Raw genomic sequence first — 24934 nt, 5'->3', positions numbered from 1 at the left:
GAGCACAAAAATGTAGAAGGACATTAGTGGTTGAGCACCAGGGGGGAGGCCATGATGCCAAATTAAAGGGCAGAAGTAGAGTGTGTACTTATACTCACTTATGATGTGCTCTGTCAGCCCTGCTGCTTATAATGGCATGGGAAGGGCCACTTAACTCGTAATCACTTCTCTCTCCCCCTTTGGCTCTGGTCCTCCGCTCTATGCCCCCCCTCCACCAACCCCTGATTTTCTGACTGTCGGCTCTGATCTCTAATCATAAATGAACTGTAGATCAAGAGCAGGGACAGTGGTCCACACCCCCTTCCCCCTTGGCTGAGATCCTGTAATCACCACGCTCTCGGCTAGTAAGAGGCCAACAAGCCTTTGAATGAGAAATGACTGTACCTCTAATGCATCAGCCATCTCAACTTTGAAGAGCCATTTTCTGGCAGAGGGGATATCACAGGTAGGAAATCAGGTCACCACCACCATCATCATCTCTACAGTCATTATGCCCTATCTCATCCAGTGGCGTAATTGAAAGCAGGACCTTTTATACAATTATTTTCATTTGCCGTCCGAAGCATAAAAAGCAAAACTTGCCACAATTTATGCCCTGCGGTGCACTTTGACTTACCATGCTCACACAAGAACTCTGAGCAAACACACACAGACACACTGTCTAGGTCAGGTATACTCAACCTGCTTTGCGTGGGGGGCCACTTTTGCAAAATGACAGGTGGCCAAAGGGGGCAGTCGCAGCAGCCCCAAACATGTTTCTAGGATTTTAGGACATTTCTGGGATTTTATGCACTCTGGAGAGTTCAAAAGTACAAAAAAAATTCCCAATTGTGAATCAGGAAATGGTTGGGGGGGGGCAACGGGCATCCTGACCAGATTTGGCCTGCACGCCGTAAGTTGAGAGTCACTGATCTAGGTGGTGCAGTATTCATTGTGTCGAGACACAGGTCAGCCATTCTGGCACAGGCCTGCCCGTCAAGTGCTGCTACTTGTGCCGGGCTCTGCTAATGGACTGCTAATAGAAGTGAATGTTGCACTGTGAAGCTCCCCTGTAGTTGAGAGTGTCACACAGGGTGATTAATGACACACTCTCCTCTCCTCCCCTGTCCGTCCCCGTCCTCGCTCCAATATCTCGCTTTCACCCTTCTCTCTCTCTCTCTCTCTCTCCTCCAGCTTCCTCTCCTCTCCACTCCACCACTAATCTTTCTGTCCCATTTGCCTCTTTTGTGTCCTTGCGATCACCCTCTTCTCACTCTCATAGTTGCAACTCTTTCCCCGTCCTTTCGTCCACCTCTCTGGGAGGAGGGGAGACAACAGAGATGACACAGGAATCTGAAATCATTATTCCGATCCCGGAAAGTCAAGTTTTATTTGCAAAGCTCTGGTTTCACTAGCCTGCAATATGAGAGTAACAAATAAAAATGGCGGGGAAACCTCAAACAGAAACCTCATTAAGAAAAGAAAAAGGGAAAAAAAAGCTTTTAGGTTTACTTTACTGGAAGAAGCATCCTTCGGGTGGTCGGAGAGCATAAATATGCAGAGTAAACACTAAAATTGCTTGGGGAAGCCGCTCACATCTGGTGCATGGGCATTGGCAGCAAGGCACCTAAACATCTGATGCTTTTTCGACACTGAGGTCATATGTTCTTTGTATTGTTCCTGGGAGTTTGTTGGTTTTAACAACCCAAGGAGGAGTTAGCATTTTGTTTAATACACAAATTAGACTTGTATATGAAAGCTGTGGTTGGTAAGTTTTATATAAATACGTTTTTGTCAAATTTGTTGAAAGTGTTACTATATTCTGACAGTAGTACAGGAGACAGATAATCTCTGTAAAAAGCTCCTCCTAGTAATCCCAATGGCATTTTCCAAAAATTCACCACATGTGCAAAAAAAAAAACAATCAAAGCAACTGTAACGCTCCCGTCAATGATGTCAATCACTGCACATAAACTGCAGTCAAACTATCAAACTAGGCAGTGCTGATGACCCAAGATACTGTTACTGCATTGCCTTTTTCTTGCCTCAAATCTTCTCAGAAACATATTTTTAGTGTACTGTTAAGCTGTAAAATGAGAGAGTTTGCACTGGCAATCATGGAAAAAATAGCTGCTGCAGCAAACTTTTTCTAATTCTACAGCAAACAGTACACTTAAATATGTTTCTGAAAGATTGGATGTGAAAAATAAGAAATGCAGTTACAAAATCTTGATTCATATATGATTAGTGTTGCCTTGTTTAACAGTGGATTATTGCAAATGTCCTTAGAAGCATTAGGAGGAGGCAGAGGAATTTTATTACAGATTATTGCCTCATGTACTACTATTAGCATAAGGTGAAAGTTTCAGGTATTATGACAAAAAGTTGTTTTTATAAAACCTGCCAACTGTAGCTTTAATTTAAACTCAAATTGATGACAAGAATTTAGAATTTCTCCACCATAACTATATATAAGAGAGGTGTAAGATTTGAAACAGAATATAGACCATCATGAAGAGAGGTAATGTCCACAGATAGGGTAAGTCAAAAGTTATATGATTCAGTTGGTAAAACTCTAAAATAATCCAAATATTTCAAAGACTTTCTTGTTGGCTGGTCAAAACTTTCTGAGGCATGTGGGTTTGCGTTAGTGTGAGTTTAAACTCATGACCTCTGTATTTCTAAAATCCCGGTTACAATGACAGCCACAGCGCTTGCCTCCACCAGCACATCACAAGATATCCTCATCCACCACATGACTGCAGAACTGTTCTCAGCTCCAAAATAGCTCCATGTATATTTTTTGCCATCATAACAATGACATCAAGTGGAGCAGGGAGGAAAACTCAGCAGCCACTTTTCACAGTAATTATCACTCACTAGCACGCTCCCGTCCGTGGCTCAGCTAGCAACCAGCATGCACCTCTGACCCCACTCTGCACTGTCGAACCATACTGTACACACTGTTTACTTCACCCTCTTCCCTCACCTGCACCTAGGGGAGCGTGTTACTGAATTTTAATTTCCTTCACTTACATGAAATTGCTGCACTGTACGTGTGTCATATTGCCAGCTCATGGGCATTGGCAAAGGGCGATCACAGGGGGGTAATTTATAAGTACAGCTTCTTGCACACAATGCGCTCATTGTGCATAAGGGCCCTGTTTATAGAATGACCGCAACGGCTGTAATCTTAGCGGCCCCCGAGGAGCCGGTTGTCAGGCCGCAGGGAAGCCGGTTAGAATAATAATGATAGAAATAACATTCGCGTTTACCTGCGCTCTTAAAGGGAGTGTCATATGAAAATGGCAGCGTCTTACTGTGCACTGAGTCACAATATTTTTGAAACCATATATAATAAGGAACTTTTAACTTTTTCCCTCAAAAAACAATCCTCGGAGGACACATCATTAGAAAGTGGGGAGGCGGCAGAGACAGGAGCATGGTGAAAGAGGGAGAAAGAGACATAAGAGCAACATTGTGGAAAAGCTGAACTAATCCCAGGAAGGCCACGGCCCTGGGCTGGACTTTTCACTTCTATTCACTGCCTAACACACAGACACAGTATAAACATGTTGAGGTATATTATTGGCCAGCCTTGAAAATGGAAAAGAAATCAATAGAGAAAGCTTCAAATGGGATTTTCTCTCTTAGACCATGCATTTAACATACAAAACTGTCCCAATTTGCAGACGGTTTAGAAACCCTCCGTGAATCTGTATCCTCTTCTTTTCAACTACTTCCACCATGAAGCAGACTTAATATGTGAAATCAATAAATAAACTTCAGCTTGGTCAGTCTGTTTCATGGGTAACAAATTTCAGATTCACCAAGTAGAACTCTTTTTACATCCACCTCCCCCCTGAAAAGGAAAAACTGTTTTAAACATCTCATGCAGTCTTCCCCCCACCAGACATATCATCACAAGGAAGTATTCCACATATTCCCCTAACAACTTGACATCCTCCATCAACTTTTTAAAACAACATGCACACAGATACGGACACTGCACATACTGTACAGCTCTGCCTCAGCGCTGGAAATACCAGGAGTACATCTGTTCTTGCACCAAGGCTTTCCAATCAAGCTACTGTCACACAGCTCCCCGCTACCTTTCTGGCAGCTCCCAGCTTATATCTGTCTCAACCTGTCTCCTTTGTCAAGAGTTCAGCAGGTTAATGAGCACTCTCATTTCCCAGCACTCACTTCTGTCTGTAGACGGGGGTGAGAGCAAGTCCTCTCAAAGGCAAAGTCAGGAAGTAAAAAATACAGTGCAATAGCCAGATGAACACAAAACATGTTCAAATGACTCCAAAACAAAATACGCAGGAGTAGGGCTGCTCAATTATAACAGTCACAATTACTTTGACTGATATTAAAATCATGATTATTTAACAATTATTTTATAAATCTATATGGATGCTACATGTGAAAGGAGAGAGGAAACGATGCTGGAGCTGTGAGGTAACTAGTGTTTCTGGCGACTGCGAACAGGGGAAGCAGCAAAATGTATTTTAGAGCCAAAGCTAAAGTTATCTTACTCCAAAAAACAAAATGAGTCTCTGGTCTTACGCTGCTGGTTAGTTTATGGCAATGGCAAATGGTGGGTCGTGGTCTAAATGTGGGTCATGGGTCCATTCTAAACGGACCGCAACTGATTAGGGAATTGTAAAAAAAACACAGTTTATTTGGAATTAAAGGGAATTTCTGGCACAGAGCTTTTATTCTGAAATGCCACTTCTGTTAAATCTTGCTATGTTTTATTTCTCCTTATTCTCAGCCAAAGTGTGTTTACATTTTATGAAATAAAACTTTATTTGTGGTAGTTTAACAAATGTGTGGACCTTGAAATAGTGACGATGGAAAAATACAGACCTCTTGGCTGGACCCATTGGGAACCACTGGTTTACGGTATTGAATGACTTTCGGAACAGAGTTATTGGTTTTCTTGTCTGTTTGTCTAAACTGGGAGTATTAATAACAAAAAATGCTCAATGAAGACTCAGTCAAGAAGGACTGTCCACGGCATCTACCCCGCCGCTCGCCCGGTGCTGAAGGAGAGGGTGTGGAGGGAAGAGATTCAGCAGAGGGGCCGTGTACTGTCCTGATCAGCATTTGTGGGGATGAAATACATTATGATATACTCGAATGCATTTCTTGCTTACCCTGATGGTAACTGCATATAGTGACAAAGTCACCAAGTTGGCAATACTGTTTTCAACTTGCGCTAAAACTTCTGTTCAGGTGAAGGGGTGTGCTTGATTTACAAAATAAAAGACCAAAGGGGAGCAACATCGGTTGACTCTTCATGCGGCACAAAATTGTATTATCTCGACTGTCTTGTTTTGAAAATCAAGGGAAGCCAAATCCAAAATAAAATGCAACTAATCGCCCAGCCCTATGCAGCTGCACAAGGGGCGCCCGGGTGAGTAAGTGAGCCGCTTTAATCACCAGTAGTTTTACACTGAAGAAGTGACTCTCCAGCGGTTTGGAAATGTGTAGAGCTCATCAGTGCCCAAAAATAGCGGGGCCCATTAATTAGTCTCAAACAATGTTCTCCTGCTGTATCGACTTCTTAATGGACAAGAGAAGGACCTTGTTCATATTCCCAGCTAGTCAATGACACAGGGGGCTCTCTGGGGTTTCAGGATGGGTATTATGTCATCTCACCCTGCCCTTCAGAAATCGGACCTATGCTGTTTTTCATTCTCTCTCTCCCTCTTTTGCTCATTAACTATGTAGGAGCGAGATGAAGGTCTGGAGCAGCTAGATAAGGTTGCTCACAGACCCTCATCCCTGTCTTGTATGTGCTCAGACCTCCAATTTAAGCTTGTGTTGCTGTTGCCTGAGCAGCCTTTAACTTTGAAAAAAAAAAATGTTAGATCCTTGAAAAAATCTGCAACTGTAAGCCTTTCCTGCCAGCAAACTGAAAATCCGCTCATTTCCTCCTATCTCATCACCTTATTCAGCTATAGTTGGTTCCAGAAAGAGCCGGCAGACCACCTAGCTTTCATTCCACGGCATCTGACACACATGCACAAACACAAAGTGAACGTTCACCCTCGCACAGATGGCTTCCTCCTAGCTCCCTTTGTTTGACAGACAATCGCACTCAGGAGAGAACAGATTAAGTAAATGGCTTCAGGTGTTGTGGCATTATCTCAGTGCTCTCCAGAAATCACAGCTACTACGGCTTACAGAAAGAGTCTTTCAACCGTCGGCGGTCTTAGGGAAGACACGTTAAAGGTTAAAAATGTGCCAGTGGTTTGAAGTTAAATATACTGTGAGATATTAAAACCGATAATATCTTAGGTGAAAATCAAAAGTGCTGCCGAAACTTCACCACTCTCAAACATACAGATTATTCAGTTCTAATAAAGTCTTCTGAGCAAAGGTCAAGACTATTTAACAGCTTTAATAGCTTCGCTGGACTTAATCAGCTTTAAAGGATGAGCTTGTTTCCAAAGAATGGATCTTATTTTGAATTAAAACTCCTATGTGTGTGTTAAAACATGATTGTGCAAGAATTAATAAACAGTAAATTATTGTTTAACACAGACAAAAAGGCAAATAAATGAACATCACGCCTAGATTTTTTTTGCAGTGTGACATGTCCACATGAAATTAAATTAAAAGCCAGAGAAGCTGGATCATAGATCAGAATTTGAAATTATTTGGTTCATAATAAATACAGTAAAGAATGGTCTACATATTTATTCTCAATAGGCCTTTTTTTTGGTAATAAATTTATTAATGCACATCAATCTATTGGGATAAATTTGGGTTGGATGTAAAACAAGCAACCAAAATACGGGTCTGATTTCATTTTGATGGTATCTCAGGAGCTCTGCTGGAGCACAACAGCACTTCTTGATTTCATTTCCTTGAAAAACAGATGTGATAGTGCGACTGTTGCTGTTTACAAGTGCCAGTTATGGTTTACACAACCAATATTCAATCTCTTGAACGGAAGAGTGATTTTTTTCACCCTTTCTCCACCTTTTTTTGCCCAGAGAAAGGTTAATTTGACTATGGTTTGCCATTTATTCATATTCAGCCCACAGTATTTGGAGTTTATACTGCATACCTACTAGCTTTAAGGCTGAATCTATGCCTTGTTTCTTCAATTCAACGTGCCAAAATGTGGGTTTTGTGCTACTAAGAGTGTACGTAAACTAACTTCAGGTGGTTCTTTCTGTCCACTGCCCTCCTGCTGTAGCCTTTAGCAGTTTACACAACTTTGCCAAGAGCAAATGCAAGTTCACAGGTCAAAAAATACACTTTTAACTTTACCTTGAGCCACTCCGATATCCACCAGGAGTAAAAGCAAAAGCCAGGTCAGCATCTCACAGGAGGATCTCGGCACTCTTCCTCCTTCTCTGTCAGTTTGTGCACCGTTACCCATGATGAGGAGTCAAACTCCGCTCTGAGGCAAGTCCGAGTCACTGAGAAATCTGCGCTCAAACACGCACTATTGTCGCTCGTTGTTTTGCGCTGCAGCCGAAATCTCACTCCTCACAGAAAAAAACCCGAGCGCAGAACAAAAACGCAGGAAACGTATCCAGCGCTGTGTGTTTTTACTGTCATATAAACTGTGACAGTTTAAGGAACAAGAGGCGTGTGCATCGCCCGCCGTCAGGAAGGATGTTGCATTAAAATCTGTCCCCGTTTCCCTTGAAAGGTTCACTTGGTTTGTGTAGAGGTGTGGATCGATGTCTTGATGGCAAATTCATGCTCCGGTTAGTCCCACAAACACACACAAAATCAAAGTCCTCCGGTGAGTCCACTCTCTGTCTGTCGCACCTTTCACGAGTGCAGGCGAGTAGTGTGTGTGAGCTTGTGTTTGCGTGCGCCGCGCCTCGCGCTCCACTGACGGGACTGAACCGGCGGAAGGAGCAGTCTCTGCGGGCTACCTTGCTCCTTCAGCCAATCCAAGTGCTCCTGCAAGTGGCGGCGCTGTATCAAAACCTGGCCCGGACAGCGGCGAGGAATGGATGGCGTTTATTTAATATCAAGGGCCTGAGTGATTCATGGAAGCCTTGGGTTCAATGTTCATGTCAATCGTTGAAGTTAGTGATGCCTAAAGTAGCCTGCTAATCCTCTGTGGCTGTGGCTAGAAAGGTAAATACATTTATAAAATCATTTTACATTTTGGTTTCATTTGGTTTCTCTACATAAACTATTTGAAACCTGAGTAAACTGGCCTGATTTCTTTCATGAACATAAGAAGAAGGCAATTCGCAACTTTATAAGAAACGACTCCCCAAAAAGTAGCAAGAAATTAGTAAAAGTTACAGGAAATGTTCCTGAAAATTAGCATTCAAAAACAGTATTTAAAAAAAACCACACACACACACACACACACACACAAGGAAACGACCTGTAAAATGTTCCAAAATTAATAATAAAAAAAATAGATGACATGACATAATTTTAATTATGTAACTCTAATAATTATAAATATCGTTTGGACATTTTATCTAGATTTTAATAATTATCTTTTATTTTTTTGCTTCTCTTTTTTTTGGGGGGGGGGGGGGGGGTTGTTTTTTTTTCTTTTTTTGTCACCTTTTACTAATTTCTTGCAGTTTGTGGCACATTTCTTGCCAAGTTGCCAATTGTTTTTTTGTTTTGTTTTGTTTTGGGTTTTTTTGCATTATTTTGGAAAGAAGTCAAACCAGTTAGTTCAGTTTTCATAGGTTTCAAATGCCTGTGAAAAGCTTCTGAACATTTTTTTTTTCCAAAGTCAGTTTTCTTTCTTTGCCTTTCCTGTCTTTCTTTTGGTTTTTGGAACTGTAATTTCCCTGTCTTGGGAAAAGATATGAGCAGCATAAGCTGTTCAGCCTTACAAATGATTTATTCATTCAATTCTAATTTAGTTATGGCACTAATTATTTAGAAAGAAAAATGCAAACAAAACCAAACTTTTCATTACAGGTTTTTCAAGGGCCCTGGGTAATCAGTCCCACTTTCCCCCCTACTACGACAACCCTGGGCGGAAGAAGTACTTTACTTAAGTACTACCACAATGTAAAAATATACTCCTGAGTAAAATGAAAAGGTCTGTGACTGATAAATTATTATATTAAATACAGTTGGTTTAGCCAAGTGGTTCCAAACCCTCTAAAGAGTAGCAATAAAAAGGAGGGGTCTTGAGATGAATAATGTAAGAAGAAAGAAGAAAAATAAAGTTCTGTATTAATTTTTGGATTTCCCTTCAACCTTTGTTTATTTTTATGACATGTTGGACAATTTGACTTATTTGGGTCTCAAACTGTAATTCAAATAAAAGCATTTAACATGCATAGAGGGGAAATCTATCCTCTTTGGTTGAAATGTTAACTCATAAGGGACAGACACACCAAACCCAAATCAAAGAACTAGTGGTGGCATAAGCCTCACGTTGCCTGTGTATCGGCCAGAATTATGCGCTTATACACACTGCAAAAGCTAAAGCCCGGAGATAAGGTGTGTCAGGGCCAATAGACATCTTAAACATGGCAAAGAGCCTCAACTAGACACTGCTTTTTTTAAGGAGTCGCAAGACAAACCAAGTAAATGTGGTATTCCCCTGTGAAATGCAGTGTAGTTGAAGTATAAAGTGTCAGAAAATGGATATATTAATTTAAAGTACCTCGGAGTGGCACTTAAGTACAGTACTGGAGTCCCTTTCCACCCCCGTGTATTGCAAACAGGTGCTTCCGTTTCTTCCTCTCTCCGTGAGTTTTGAGAACATAAATCGTCATTAATGTAGCACAGGCGCTGCAACAGGAAGGCATAATTTATCCGAGTGGGTCCTGTACTCTTCGTTTCTGTCACTCTAATTGTTATTTAGAAGTAGTAATAGCATGTCACAAAACCTGATCAATAATGACCTCAGTCTAACAGACATACTCAAACACAAACACACACACACACACACACCCACACACACACGACTTTTGCTTTGCTGGGGGAAATTTGTTTCAGTGATTCTGATAAAAGGCTCGTGAGTAATTACATATGCATGACAGATGTCTAGGCAATGCCCCTGATACTTCATGATTAATGTGAAATATGAGTTGGACACTATCTCTGCACCAAAATGAAACGTGATAAACTTTTAAAATATGAATCTAATTTAAGAAGCGCTATATTCTCCTTCCCTCCATCACCATTTTTTTTTAATGTATGGTGATGTCAATGGGCAGCTGTCATCTTGTTGGCATTTCAATTTCAGGCAGGATGTGCAGGAAATTGCTTTTATTCTTGACTCAAACTCTTCTAGGATGGGAATGATAGTTGTGGTTTGGGTCTCCAAATTCATATGAAATATTGTGTATTCTACATAATGCACAGGGTGTTCAATGTAGGAGCTTCTTTTGCCATTTCATGGAAGCATGGATTCAACAAGGTGCTGCAACGTTCCTCAGGGAGAGCCGGTCCATGCTGACTCCGTAGTGATGCATTCAGGCTGCTATCAACACGTTCCACATTGTCCCAAAGGTGCTCTGACTGGTCGAGATATGACGAGTGCACAAGCTTTGGGAGGAAAACTGAGGTCACTGCCATGTTCCTAAAAAATCTTGAAGCAGTGTGTGCAAATAACATCTTATCCTGCGGCATGTATTCATCTGAACAACAAAAATGCATTGTGACCATGAAGGCCACATCCTGAACCTGTCACCAGTATGTCACATTACAAACCAGGATTCTCAGCTCGCGCTTTATTTTTCCACTCCTCAGTCATCCGGCTCTAGTGATGCCTCACATAGCCTCATTTTCCTGTTCTTTGCTGACTAGAGTGGAAAGTGGCATAGCCCTGCAGCTGCAGCCCATCCAATTCAAGGTTAAATGATGTGTGCTTTCTGAAATGTCCTTCTGCACACTGCTGTTGTACTGAACTGTCATTTATTTGTGGCCTCTTAACTTGAACAAGTTTTGCCAGTCTCCTCCGACTTCTCTCATGAGCCATTGAGGTGCTGATTTAGAAAGCAGCGAGTGACATCCAGAGGTGTCAGGCTGCTTAAAGGAATGGTTTACCCCAAAATCAATACCATATAACTCCTCTTACCTGTAGTGCTATTTGTGCTGAGTGTTGGCGATGTCAGCTGGAGACATCTGCCTTCTCTTTAATATAATGGAAATAAATGGCACTTGGCTTGTGGTGCTCAAAGCACCAACAAAAACATTTAAAAATTCATCAAGTAAACCATACCACCACGCAGAATATTTCTTCACGGATAAAAAGCTCATGCTTGGCTGAGCCGTAGTGTTAGCTACCTGAGCCAGCAGTAGCAGCATGCAAAAAATACATTTGAAGAACTCAACAGCAATGTCTTTCCAGAAATCACGACCCAGTTACTCAAAGTAATCTATGGACCTTGTTGTGAGTAGTTTTAAGTAGGAACTATTTACTTTCTACCAAACTACACCCACCAAATGTATCACAGTGCAAAAGGAAGAATGCATCTACTGCTAGCTCACCTAGCACCACTGAGCTAGCTAAAGTTACATCTCAGCCGAGGAGGACGCAATTAATGTTCACATTTTGTTATTAACTGTAACACAGTGGAATAATAACTTAATTTAAAGGGTATTCATTTAAACTAATAATGTTCTCTTTCAATTCATTTAACCTCTAAATGACATTAGACACATAATTGTGATATAAAAATGCAAAACATAAGAGCATAGAACCTCATCCAAATACTATATTAAGCAAAACACTTTCTGTTACTGTCTAGAAAATTGCTCTAAATCAATAACATTTCTATGCTGGCTCTTGTTTGGGTCTAAAGCTGCTTCACAAAGATTTAGAATTGCATTTACATTTCTTATCCACTGCCTCCAATGCAGCTGAGCAGTAGGCTATTTGGCAATAACGGTATCTAGTCTGACTGAGTGATAAATGTTTCTTTCTGCACAGAATGAATAAGAGAAAGAGGAAAACATTAACCTTAAACACTCAGTCCTGACCCGCGTCAGCCTTTGAGGAGGGATATGGCGTGTGTTCCAGGAGTGAAAAGCATACATATCACAGAAATACTGAGGCGTAAATGCCCCCCAGATTGTTAACATGCACCCTTTCAGCAAATAACTCCTCTCACATGCACACCTTTGTCTAAAAAGAAGCATTTTGCCCACAGGACTGCTGCTAGATGGATGTTTTAGTCTGGCAGGAAACTTGACACTGTAGTGCGCGACAACCCCAGGAGGGCAGCGTGTCTGAGATGCTGGAAGTGGAGTGTCTGGAGCGAACATCAACAGAAAGCTAAAAGTCCCTTGAATCAAACGCCTTACCCATTTTAGCGCCGGTTTAAGAGCAACTGAACTCCTGAACTCTACATGTTTTATAACGATGCTTTATTTATGTGTAACCTACTGTCCGAGTCACTTAGCTGCTGGCTCAAATTGGAAGGCACCTCAGAAGATGGATTTTAAGTGTATGTATTTCATCTTTATTGCCTCCAAAAGGGGACATGTGAAAACCCAAAGGTCACCCCATTTAGATTATTTCACAAAAAGCACAATAATCCGTGAAACATTAGGTGTCTTTTTCAAGAACAGATGTGGATTAATTGTTATCAGCAGCTGTTAGTTTGAATGGGAACTGCGTCTCATCAGAATAGGTCAAATGGGTGAAATTTTTGTGAGAGCTGCTCTATTCTTAGACATTTTTTTAAGCTGTATGTCAGTCTAACTGTGTTTATGGTAGGTCTACCACTTTAGCCTAAACATAAATATCTTAGATTGTCATGAAATTGTGTTTAGACATTAATTCTGAAAAACCCTTACATCAGTTTTATGGACCATCACCCAATTTTACACTTATATTCTTGGTTTCCAGATGATGAATCCCAATAACTTTTGCAATCCTCTGTTATGCCACCAGTAGGCAGAGTCCTGCACGAGTCTGATTTTCAAGACCCACTCCTGAACCAGAACCTTGCAATTTTACACCCCTCCTTCCCCTGCACATATGACTAATTAGTTCCCAATCTGACCCAACCTGGCAACACAAGATTTGAACATTAAACCCTATAATAGCCCATGTGCTGTTTAAATAATTCAGTTATACATCACGTTTAAAGTGATCATTTTTATACATAGAAAACTAAGATAATATTTTTCTTTTTAAATGAAGGTAATTCCTCAGAAATAGTGTAAAATTTTAATTGATATTTTTTGCTGCTTCTCATAGTATTAAGCAGCACATCTCCACGGTTAACGTGTCTGTTAGTAACGCCCCTAACTGAAGCATCTTTCATATTCCAGCTGGCACAGAACACAGAGCTAACACACAAAGTCAGCAGTCAGGGGATTAAATCATTAAAACATTAAATTAAATCACTATTTTCATTTTGAAAATATATATATCCTCCAAAACATGTTCCTTGTTTAACCCAGAAATAAAATTAGGACAAATATCACCTGCAAATCACCTCTTTTGTGAGTCACTGGCCAGATACTTGATGTTGATATTTCTGTATTTTAGTGAAATTTCTAAACAACTGTTGGATGGATTGCTATTAAATGTATGTCATTTATGGCATTTATGTCCCTCTCAGGATGAACTGAAATAACTTTGGTTATTACTTTTCATTTGGTCTTAATCTTGAATTGACTATAATTCTTATTTAAACACCAAATTCGCAATGACATTCCCATCAGCCTCTGCTGTACTGTGTTTAGTGCTAATAAGCAAATATTAGCATGCTGACATGTTAAAGTAAAATGATGCTAAACATTATATCTGTCGAAAAAATCTGCACATTATTGTTAGCATGCTAGAGTTTCCATTTATCTCAATGCACCCCTGTGTCTAAGTGCAACCACACAGAGCTTCAAGCATCACTGCAGACTCTCAGTCTTGTTACCACATATACTCGTCATCCTTTGTCAAGGGATGTGTTTCTCGGAAACAAATGTCAGACATACCATATTCCTGCTGAGCGCTCACAGGACCTCTGTGTCTCCCGGCAAGCTGTTGATCAATTAGACAGACAGTCAGACAGATTGCAACCCAGATTGATAGGCAGCCAAACAAACAGAGATATGCAGGCAGACTGATGATAATGCAGAGGCTATGTAATGCAGTTCCTCTGTGAGACCCAGTCCCCAACCACCACCCATCCCCCTTCCCATCACCACACACACACAAATAGGCCTCAGCTTCTTTCTAATTTTAAAGATAAACATCACTGAGTGAAAATGGAATTGGAAATTAATCACAGCTATAAATTAAGTCACCTTTGGGGGTATCCTTCTTCCTCATCCACGGAGTTACAGGTAGATAGCTGAAGTTACTCTGTGTGCAGAGCTGCAGGATAGAGAGGAATTTGAATGATGACAAATGGCATAATATGTTTTGCACACAAAGCAGTGGTTTGGGGCTGATTTTTTTTTTTTTTTTTTTTTTTTACAACTGTGAGCCACAGAGACACAGTGAATGGTGGCGACGGCAGTATGTGCCACACAATAAAGCTGCTTTCCATCGCTTTGGGCACACTTTACTGCTGCTCTTGATATCAGTATTAAAAGTGATTTGCAGCTCCGTATGTGGCAAGGAATCAAAACTTAATTTAGGCAGATAAAGATGCCATTTGGGAAGGAGATAAAGTGCTGCATCATGGGAGATGTGTTCCCCAGCCTGCTCTCAGCTCTGCACCCTTACAGCGCCCTCAGATTTACTAGCTCTTTTTTCCTGCTCCATAAAACAGCAAATCTGCTCGCCAGGCGACACAGGCAAATGTTAATGGATTCATTTGTCAAGAACCTTCCACTTATTTACAGTCCTCTTCCATTACCGTCGCTCCTCCCGTAAGAGAAAAACCAGTGGCCAAAGTCAAAATATCGATTTGCCTGTCCATCATGGCTGTGAGTCATCCTGTAAAACACACAGAGCCAAAGACGCTGCTGCCACCAGGAGTGTGTTTCTACATGACAGTTACACAATCACAAGCTCACAAGCTTTCTTTTTTTTTTTTTTTTGCATGATGAGGGTGTTTTCCCATCACTGTAATTATGTTATGTAATGAGACTTAATTTAATAAGAAATTACTCATCATCACAACTCGTCATTTGCAATTTTGAAGTAAAAAATAATCACACAATTATCATTTCCATTATCCAGTGTATAGGGCTGCAATTGAGGACTTTTTTCATTATCGACTAAACTGCAGACTATTTTCGCAATTAATCATTTAACTCCTTAGTCTATAAAAATGCTTAGTATAATTTTTCCAGAACTCAATATGTCAATCTGCATTCTTTGTCCAACTAACAGTCCAAAACCCCCAAACGCTTTATTTAATTTAATAAACGAAAAAGAAAAATAGCAAATGGTCCATTATTTCTGGAAAAATGACTGAAATTATTTATCAGTTATTCATCTTTTGATTAAATAATCAATTAATCAACTAATTGTTGCAGCTCTTTATGACGTAGGCGCAGATGCTTCTGTTTGCCTCTCCGTGAGCTCCACTAAATTTGTGCTAAATTTCAGCTATTATGTCTATTTTGAAAGTGTTGATGGCACTTTTCTGCAGTTGGCTTTGGACAAACATTTCAGTGTCTTACATTCCTGTTTATAGTTTAGTTAAGATAAATAGATAGAAAGATAAAGATAAATAGTCACAACACAACTGAGTGACACCACACAAATATGAAATAAAGCTCTGCTCCACTCCAAATCAAAACAGATCTTCCACTTGTGTCTTTTTGGAAGGCTAGAAACTATTCTGGCACATTACTGCCTTTAAGGTTTAAAACTGAATTACACCTATGAACAAAAATTCAGTTTACTCATCAAACACTTCAAACTGACTGAACAGATAGCCAATCATAATGGGGTGCCAGGGGTGGCACCTGAGGTTGCCAATCAGATTTCAGGGGTTGCCCGTGCCACCCCACACCACTCCCTAGACACGCCCCTGCTCATGTGACAAATAAATGATTGACTGATTTTTGTGTGTCATGCATGCTTGGTTTCAAGGAATAATCCTAAAATAATTTGCTGACCTTATAAAATTAATGAGCCCTACACAACCAGTGAACATGTCAACATGAGAAAATGTTTTATTTATTCATTATTTTTTGTTGCAGATTGTGTTCAGAGTGAAGCATAGGGTTTTAAATATTTAACATGGGACGTACAGTATCTTACTGAGAGAATGATTCAAGGCAAAAAAAAAAGGGAAATTTATATAATATACCTGAAGTTTGAACAGTGTTACTTAAAATTAAATATCGGTTGAGCGTCAATTAGAGAAGCCTGAAGAAGGCGCCTTAATGTTGTTTATTATCACCACATATACAACAGAGCTGGGGTTGATTATGTTGGAGTACTGCAGCTCCTTAGACCACCAGGGTTGCTCAAGTGAGACTGCTGACACAAGCCAGACCTCGACCCTGTGCATCAGCCACTGATAGTTCAGACTTCTCATCTGAACACTCTGCCTGGAGGAAGGTGAGCGCCCTGCTGTGCTACGCACCAGATATCCCCCCTCAACACATCTTATATCTTCTCTACTGCCCTATTCGGCTGTGCTGTGGCTACTGGATCAAAGCTTCAAGCTTTCACTCTGTTTAGTATCTGTCCAAAACTTCCTAGATCAGATCTGAGCCAAGCGGATATCACAATCTGAGCAGGAAGGTGACCAAAAGATTTATAGCTACTGATGTGGTAGCAGTAAGCCTAGCTCTAGCTGTAGTAGTAGTAGTAGTAGTAGTAGTAGTAGTAGTTGTAGTAGTAGTAGCACTTCAATAATCCCTCTCAGGCACATTTCTTTATCACAGAAACATCAAACACGATGTAAGACGCAGTGCCAAACATAAGCAGGTCACACACAAGCCAAGCGCTCATACATATGCACCGCCAATTTACTAAGTCTAGATAGCATCATGCAAAAAAATACTAGTGCAAAGTTCATTCCTGGAGAAAAAAAAATAAATTAGTTGTTTTTCCTTTTTCCATAGAACTGCATGTTTATATACAGAAGGATGCATTCATTTTTGTTCCTCTGTGCTTAGTTACTTATGTTAGTTTTACTGTGAAACTGAGGCTCATTAAAGCACTTCACTCAAAAAAGATAACACATGCAGCCCAGACTGGTGGCATTTCACTGTGAGAGCAGCACAACAATATCCACAAGGCAGATCCAGAGGGTCTGTGATTCATTGTTTAACCCTTTTAAACCTGGATAGACATCAGTTTTCTTGTGCTGCGTTAGGTTGGCTTTCACAAGCTAGTTGACTGTATGAAACCTGAGCAAATTTTGTTTTTTAAAAAGTTTCCTAAAAATTAGTTAGTCGTCCCCTCTTTTTTAGTTAGTGAAAAGAGGGGAGGATTATTAGAAAATTATTTTTTAAATATTGGGAGAAATATCCAGAAAACTATGTATATAAATAAAATAATATTATATTTAAAATTATGTTACAGAAAAAAATATATAATAAAATACAAACATATTTTTTGGATTTTCAACACCTTTTAAGGTCATTTTCTCTTTTGATTTTTACTTTTCATATTTTATTCATTCATTCATATTTTTATGTAATTTTCTTGTAGCCATGTGCTTGTTGCCTCCTCCCCAAGTTTTTAAAAGAAATCAAACCAATTTGCTCCGGTTTGAAAGGGTTAATAAACACTGAGCAAATCCTTAAAGAAAATTATCCACAGAGGTTCCTGCATGGCTTTTGCTAACTATATAAAAGCTTCTGATTATCTCTTGCCCACCTCGGCTCAGAAGCCAGACACAGTGCAGCGCTGCAGCATCCTGCAGTCTGCGGTCCATACATGGGTTTCATCCCCCATCATTTCCTCTTTTCTACTTTTTCCTTTTCCTCAGTCCCAACCTCCCATCCGGGGAAATGGCTTGGCCTTTCTGAAGTAAACAGGCATTAATCACTCCTTGAGAGGGAATTGTCTGAGGGACAGCCCAAGGCATGTGAAGGGGGCCACACAGAGGCACATGGGAGCCGGAGATAGATGCTGTAGGGGTGCGGGGTGTTATGGCCCCCTGTGGGACGTGTACAGCACCAGCTGATGGGGTCAGCGTGTCCACCTTGGGTAAGTGTGTCAAGGACAGCGAGAGGAGGAGGTGGGTGAAATTCGCTGCTGTAAACTAAAGCGGTGGGCTGACAAAAAATTTTTTAAAAATCATTGTTTCTTCTTTCCCTTTTCGCCTTTAAACAAGAAGACAAGGAGTTCACACATGTGGATAAGCATAAATTAATGAATGATCTGTCATGAATATGAGAAAGAGAGTAAAAAAAAAAACATCACACACTTTCCACTGGTAAATGTCAGAAAAACATCAGCTGTGTACTTTCACTCCTGCCTACCAAATTAACATGTGGATGCAGTATGATTTTGTAATCTGTGACATTTCAGATCTCTGATACAAATCTACTTTTAGCAGAAGGTTTTTGGGCATAACCTAAAAATAATGTAAAGCCCCGACAAGGAAATGAGGACAAATATTCATGATTTCTTAATTTTTGATGTTCTGCGCTCATCATTAGCTCTGAGACAGATGATAAACACAATCTAACACAGTTTATGAATCATAAATGGCAAGTACGATTGCCGTTGGAATCATAATTACTTGTTCTTCTCGAGTGACCACATTAACCGTGTCTCTTTTTATAGTGCTTTATGAATAATATAAAATAGGATTTTTCAAATGGATAGAAAACTTCTTGAATGCTAATGCTGTTTGTTTTACAGTCTTATATGAGCCCAAAAACATTGTGTTATTAATTATAACAGTGGTCTCCAACTGGTTCAGCCACAGGGTCTAGTTTTCTCCTTAGTCATAAGTTAAAGGTCCACACAGTAAATAAATTACAACGTATTCAAAATGTTTTAACAAAATGTAAAAACAATATGCTGGCACAGAGCACAAAGAAAAAAAAATCTTGCAAGAATAAATACACGGCACTTCAAAATAAAAGCTCTGTGCCAGAATTTTTTTTACAATCTTGGCATGTTCACAAGTGATTTGTGGTCCATTCAGGATGGACATGCAACTCATTTTTAGACCACAACCCACCAGTTTGGAGACACTAAATCATAAAATCTGTTTCAGTTTGTGTATTTTTCCTACAAACAGTGACAGCTTTGCACTTTACACACATTGTTCTCCCTATCAAGACCCAAAATATGGGTTAGGGTTAATTAAGTCAAGTATATTCTGACACTAGCCAGCTATCGCTGACATTACCAATCTCAGCTAATTAGTTCTAGTACGCTCATGACATGTTTTATGACACATTGTGGCATAAACATGCTGCTCCGCGACCACAGACTATTGTCATTCATTATGATCATCTGCTATTTAATTAAAATCCCCACTGTTTGCCAACCAAGATTTACTGTATGAATCCAGTATTATCCAGTCCAATGACAGCTTTGTGAGAATTATTCATGAAGGTCTAAAGTGGCATTTTTACTGGCAATGAATTTACTTTTTAACAACAGAAATTCAACAGCAAATCGGCAGAAAAAGCATCACATTAGAGATGACTGAGGTTGATTTTCTGTGATGTTTAGGATGGTGCAAAACAGTATTTATTTATTTATTTTTTAATTCTTTCAATTTCCTCTTATTGTTAATGTAGCCAAAGTCTATAGACTATTCTGAGGAGGACAATTTTGATAATGAAAAACAAGAACTGCTTCATAAACTCTGATAAAGTTACATGAAAGGATGTTTTTGCCTTTTAATTCTCTTCAACTTAAGGCCAGAGTCTGCCCACATACCAGAGTGGCTCTTAACAAACTATTTTCATTCCCTTGCTCAAAAAATGATCTCATCTCTCAAACCTAATAAACATAAAGAATTGTAATCTTATTTTGTCCCAATTTTTCCAGATTGCTCTTTACGGAGTTGAGTTTTCAGCTACTTTGGGTATAAGAAAATAATGATACATCTGAGTATTGCAATATTATGTTATGTGATACTGTGTCAACTCTCAAAAACACTGTATTGAATTTGTATTAACTTAATACATGATGTTTATGTGCAAAGATATGTAGCAGTGATTATTTTGTGTTGTGTTTAAATGCTTGACTGCTAAGTAACAGTGTTGTTATCTGTCTTCAGCCATTTGACTTTTCCACTGTAACAACATATCATGTATTACATAACATAGCGTATTACAAGGACTAAAAAAAATGTAAATACAGTAAAACGTCAGTCTGTCAGTCAGTTGGTGTACCACTTTGGTCCAGACTGAATCTTTTGAAATATCTCAACATCTACTACACTGACTCCTGACTTTTATTCTAGTATTATTTTAAAGTGAGTGATGGCTTATAATCTGATATAGACAGTACATAATCTACCAAGTGGCACACTTGGTAGATTATTTTAATTTTTTTTTCCTTTCTCTCCATGCCATTGATGTGCTCTTTCAAAGAAGATCCAATTTAACTGGAACATTCCTCTTAAAGAATTGGTTAGCATATTTTTTGCGTTTAAACCAAGTTTTTGGTCACTAGAATCATTCCTTCAGTCCTTACTGACCCTAAAGAGATTCCCTTTTAATGGTGGACAAAATCTCAAGCCCTCACTTTGAGTAAAAATGTATTCTAATAAACTGCTGAAGCTAAAATGTGGTTTCAGCAGTCTGGGATAGACAAAAATGAAGAGGGTATCTGAGAAAATTATAGTCTTGGTAGTGTGAAATTCCCTCACAGAGAGGTGATTTTGTGCAACTTTGGAGGATACCTACTTTATCCTCTTGTCACCTACACTTTACATCTCTTACGTTAGAATCAGACAGGAATCTCCTCTGGGCCAGTATGAGCAGAAAGAATAGTAACAGCCATCAAAAACAGTTTCACCATACATGTGAGGCAGACTTGAAAAAAACATGAACCTACAGTATCCTTCAAATGTTATTTACATGGCACATTATTTGTTAAGCTTTGTGAGTAAGTCTATTGCACGTTTTAAAGCCATTAGAGCTTCTGTTGGTCTCGAGCTCGTTACAAGCACAGCACTCAGCGAGACAGCAGGGAGACAGATGTTCCTCATCTTAAGTGGTGCTTTAAAAGGTATTGATGGTTTAAAAGCAGCTAATAAGTGATCAATGAGGAGACCCTGTTTTTTCAGGATGGCAGTATGGTGGACAACTGTACCGATGGAAACTCCTAAAGAACTACTCCCAAACGTCCTCATTAAAGTGTTGCTGCACACATTTCATGATTCAAATGATTCACCCTCAATAACACACTTCACTTGCGCTATATTTAGATCTGATTATAAGTACATGAGTACAACGTGTCATTAGATCACACATCACACCAATATTTGCTTTAATATCACTGTGGAAGTAAGCAGCATTGAAGTTGCTTTAGGTGAAGTGACAGTTGGGCAACAACTGGAGTTGGCAAAGCGGGAACAACACTCTGATTACAATCAGCCAGATGGCTGCCAAGCAATGTTTGGATGTAATTGGGAAGGAGGGGGAAAGCAGATTTGATACTAAAATTTATCTTTCATGTCTTTAATAACCTAAAGCTCAATAAAGCTGTCAAACATTTTGAACATTTTATGTTTCGGGTTTTTCAAATGTCTCTGATGTTTATGCAGAACAGAAGCCATTCTGGAAGTAAGCCACAGGAGTACACAGTCTAATGTGATATATAGTGCAAACCTCTCACCAGAGGTAGGACAAGTCAGTGTTTTGCAAGTCACGAGTAAGTTTCAAGCCTTTGCACTGAAGTACCAAGTCAAGACAGGCAAGTCTCAAGTCAATTCCCAAGTCCTTTAATTTGAGTTTTGATCCCTGAACAAGTCTTAATGTACTCTTCACCAACTATAACGCAATTTAAACAACAGAGTAATAATGCATTACATTACAAGTTTTGCTGCTTCATCTCGTACGCTCGTTTTTGACAGTTTGTCATAAGCTTCTTGGAGTTTTCCATTGACAGAAAATATACTTTCTTTTTTCAGCATGATTAATGTGCATGCAGGAACAGCCTTAGATAACCAGCCAGAAGCATACCACCAGACAAAGTGTCATTGAAATAAAATGAGAAAAAAAAATTAATTTAATTCAATATTTTAAAATATTTTTCCATACCTTGTCATGTATGAAAAGACCCACAATGAACACTGTAAATGGACTACATGAATTGCTGTTAGCAAATAGGTGAAACTGTGCCAAGCTTTTTGATCCTTAAAGGCTGTTGATATATGTAATCTAAATCCTTATAAGCAGTTTCCACTGTATAAAACTACAGTACTCAACACTACAATCAAAAAATAATAAATGGTTTTCAACATCATTTTGCAGAGAAAACTTTTGGGTAGTTTTTTTTTCTAATTATTTCTCCACTGCCCTTTCCCATTCAGCAACCATCTAATTAATAGTCTCACAGTAATCTGAATCACTCTCATTTGGCACTCTCAGTTTGGCAGGATCATGCAAAAATCCAAATTCCTGCTAGATGACAGAAGAAAAGGCAGCAAAACTCCACTTTCTTTAAGATGCTTTCATCTGGCTCGCCTGTGAGTCGCGCCTGTTGTTCTCTGTTAGGGTGTGAGTTTCAGCTATGTTCTGAACTGACATGACACAGCCAGGGATGTTTGTACATCCAGCGTTTGAATTACGGAGGACTAAAGGCCCCGCGTGGTGATGTATGAGCAGGATGTCAGGTCTGTCTGTTAACAATGATTTATGAACGCTTGAGGGGGGAGCATCGCCGGGTTGCGGTAATGCAGTCAGACTAAGAGAGCTACTGTAAACACAGTGTGTGACATCTAATGAAAGCTCACACAGGAATCCATTACACCCTTTCACATTCCACTCTTATGATATTGCATGAGAAACTTGCTTTTTCAGGACAACAAAGGGCCACTTCAACATCTCAGAGATGCTCAATCCTGACTGTACATGTGAACTGCCTTGAGGAATCCAAGAAAATATGGATGATAAAAAACATGTTGCCACTGTAAAATACTATATAAAGTCTATGTCTAAGTCTCTTACGATGCTCAAACCAACACGACAGATTCACCTCAAATCTGTTGCAAGGATCATGTTGCTCTGTAACCCGAAACGCATCAAAGAAATTCCAATAAGCACTATGGACATTTCTCAGAGAGCATCCTGTGGGGCTCCTAGTGGCAAGCGGCACTGATGGGTGGGGTCAGTGTGTCAAACTCCAATCCTAGCCCATTACTCAGCATAGACCCCATTAATGTATCAGCCACATGATCCACACAGATGCAGAGCAAGAGGGGGGAGGACATGTAAACACAAACAGTGAGGAATTCACAGCCTAAGAGGACGACACAGAGAACTAGCTTTGACATCCTTGGTGCAAGTAAAGTGCAAGCTATTACTGCTGCAACGTAGGCATGGGCACAAACTGTCAGCACAAGGTCAAATCAATCGAATAACAGCTGATTTACTCTCTGGAGGAAGTTGCCTTTCTTGTGTGGTAAATGTGTGTCTTTGCATAGTTGTGTGTGTGTGTGTGTGTGTGTGTGCACTCATAAAAAAGGGCAAAAAGCATGTGTGTTTGTGTGTAGTCGCACGGTAAGCATCCTTTCCTGGGAATGACCTGCTTGTCTCATTAATAGGTTGTTGCCAGAGGGGAACAATATGCAAACCAAGCAGGAAAAATGGAAATCAAAATATTTTCTCCCCCCCCTCCTGTCCTCCATGGTCACACACACACATAATCACACACTCACAGTCACAGTAAATTATTCAGCTCATAAAGCACTTACAGTCCTGATAGGTAAAGATTTAATTTGTAAATAAACATGTGCTACCAAAAGAGAGACGAGACTCACTTCATCATATTTCTTTGGCTGTTTGTGCTGCTCCATTCATGTAAAAGTAAGCAACTGTTAATGGGAGATTTTGTATATTAGGTGGGGATTTATTTGGTACCTTGTACGTATTGTGTATTGTTCCACAAATCAGTTTTAGGAGTGAGTTCTAATGCACAGCAATGAGTAAACACTGTGCTCACGCTTGCTTGGGTAATGAACAAATAAAAAAGAGCCATAAAAAGTAAAAAGCAAATGTTCCTAAATCCCATTTGCCTAAACAATTAGGCAGGATGTTTTAGAGCAGCATATTTAAAACTGCTGCAGACAAAACTACACCTGCAGTCCTTGCTTTGGATACTGAGCAGAAACCAGTAAAATGAAAAGATCATGTTATTGATCACATAATAGAAGAAGAAAGCAGACATTGAGGGGGCGCTGATGAAAAAACAAAAGATGGATTTAATTGCATTTTTTTTGTTGTTTCTCTGCACCAGATTGGAGCCCGGAGAGCTTTCCACCAGACCCCTGCTGAGATGGGCTGTGGCAGGAGAGCTCAGGCTTTTCAGACAGACTTCACTTCAGGCTCCAAAACAGAGGAGACGGGATCTGGTGGGGTCCCTCCTGGGCAAGAGGCGGGTGATATCTCAGGACCCCTGCTCTGTTTCTGCTCCAGGTTACACTGTTTATAGCAGGGGGTCCTCCTCTCGCAGTCCCTGAAGGGTCCTCTTAGCCTCTGGATGAACTTCAATTAAATAAAGGTTGAAATCAAACACTTTACCTCAGCAGCCGGCCCTGACAAGGGCAGCAAAGATGAACTGCATTTCATCCAAACTGTGCACTACAATACCTGAATCCTGCCTTATGTACTAATGTGGAATTTTAATTTCAATTTTATTTATAAGGCCCAGCAACACAAATCACAATTTGCTTCAGAGGGCTTTAAAACATACATCAGTCTGTCCTTGGGCCATCACAGTGGATGAGCGAAAAACTCCCCCAAAAAACCCTTTTAACAAGAAAAAAATGGCAGAAACTTCAGAAGCAGGAACTTTTACAAGTGGCCAAATGTGTAATAGATGTTGTGTGTTCAGAATAGATCAATTTAATAAAATTATGGTAATCTAATAACTAAATTATACATATTTATTCATTTATTGGAGGGGATTTACCCC

General features: G+C 39.8%; 1 protein-coding gene across 2 annotated transcripts in view; it reads right to left on the bottom strand.

Annotated features, from left to right (window-relative positions):
• Positions 1 to 7842, bottom strand: part of unc5cb (unc-5 netrin receptor Cb) — a 143266-nt gene extending 135424 nt beyond the window's left edge. For both annotated transcript variants that reach the window (XM_042509739.1, XM_042509741.1), the window contains exon 1: positions 7273 to 7842. In XM_042509739.1, the coding sequence (XP_042365673.1) occupies positions 7273 to 7384 (112 nt within the window). In that variant the 5' untranslated portion in view covers positions 7385 to 7842. The remainder of the gene's footprint in view (positions 1 to 7272) is intronic.
• Between the last annotated feature and the right edge of the window lie 17092 nt (positions 7843 to 24934).

Source organism: Plectropomus leopardus, chromosome 20 (assembly GCF_008729295.1).
Source record: "Plectropomus leopardus isolate mb chromosome 20, YSFRI_Pleo_2.0, whole genome shotgun sequence".
Taxonomy (NCBI): domain Eukaryota; kingdom Metazoa; phylum Chordata; class Actinopteri; order Perciformes; family Serranidae; genus Plectropomus; species Plectropomus leopardus.
Note: the sequence above shows the minus strand (reverse complement) of the source record. Positions and strands in the feature narration are given on the sequence as shown.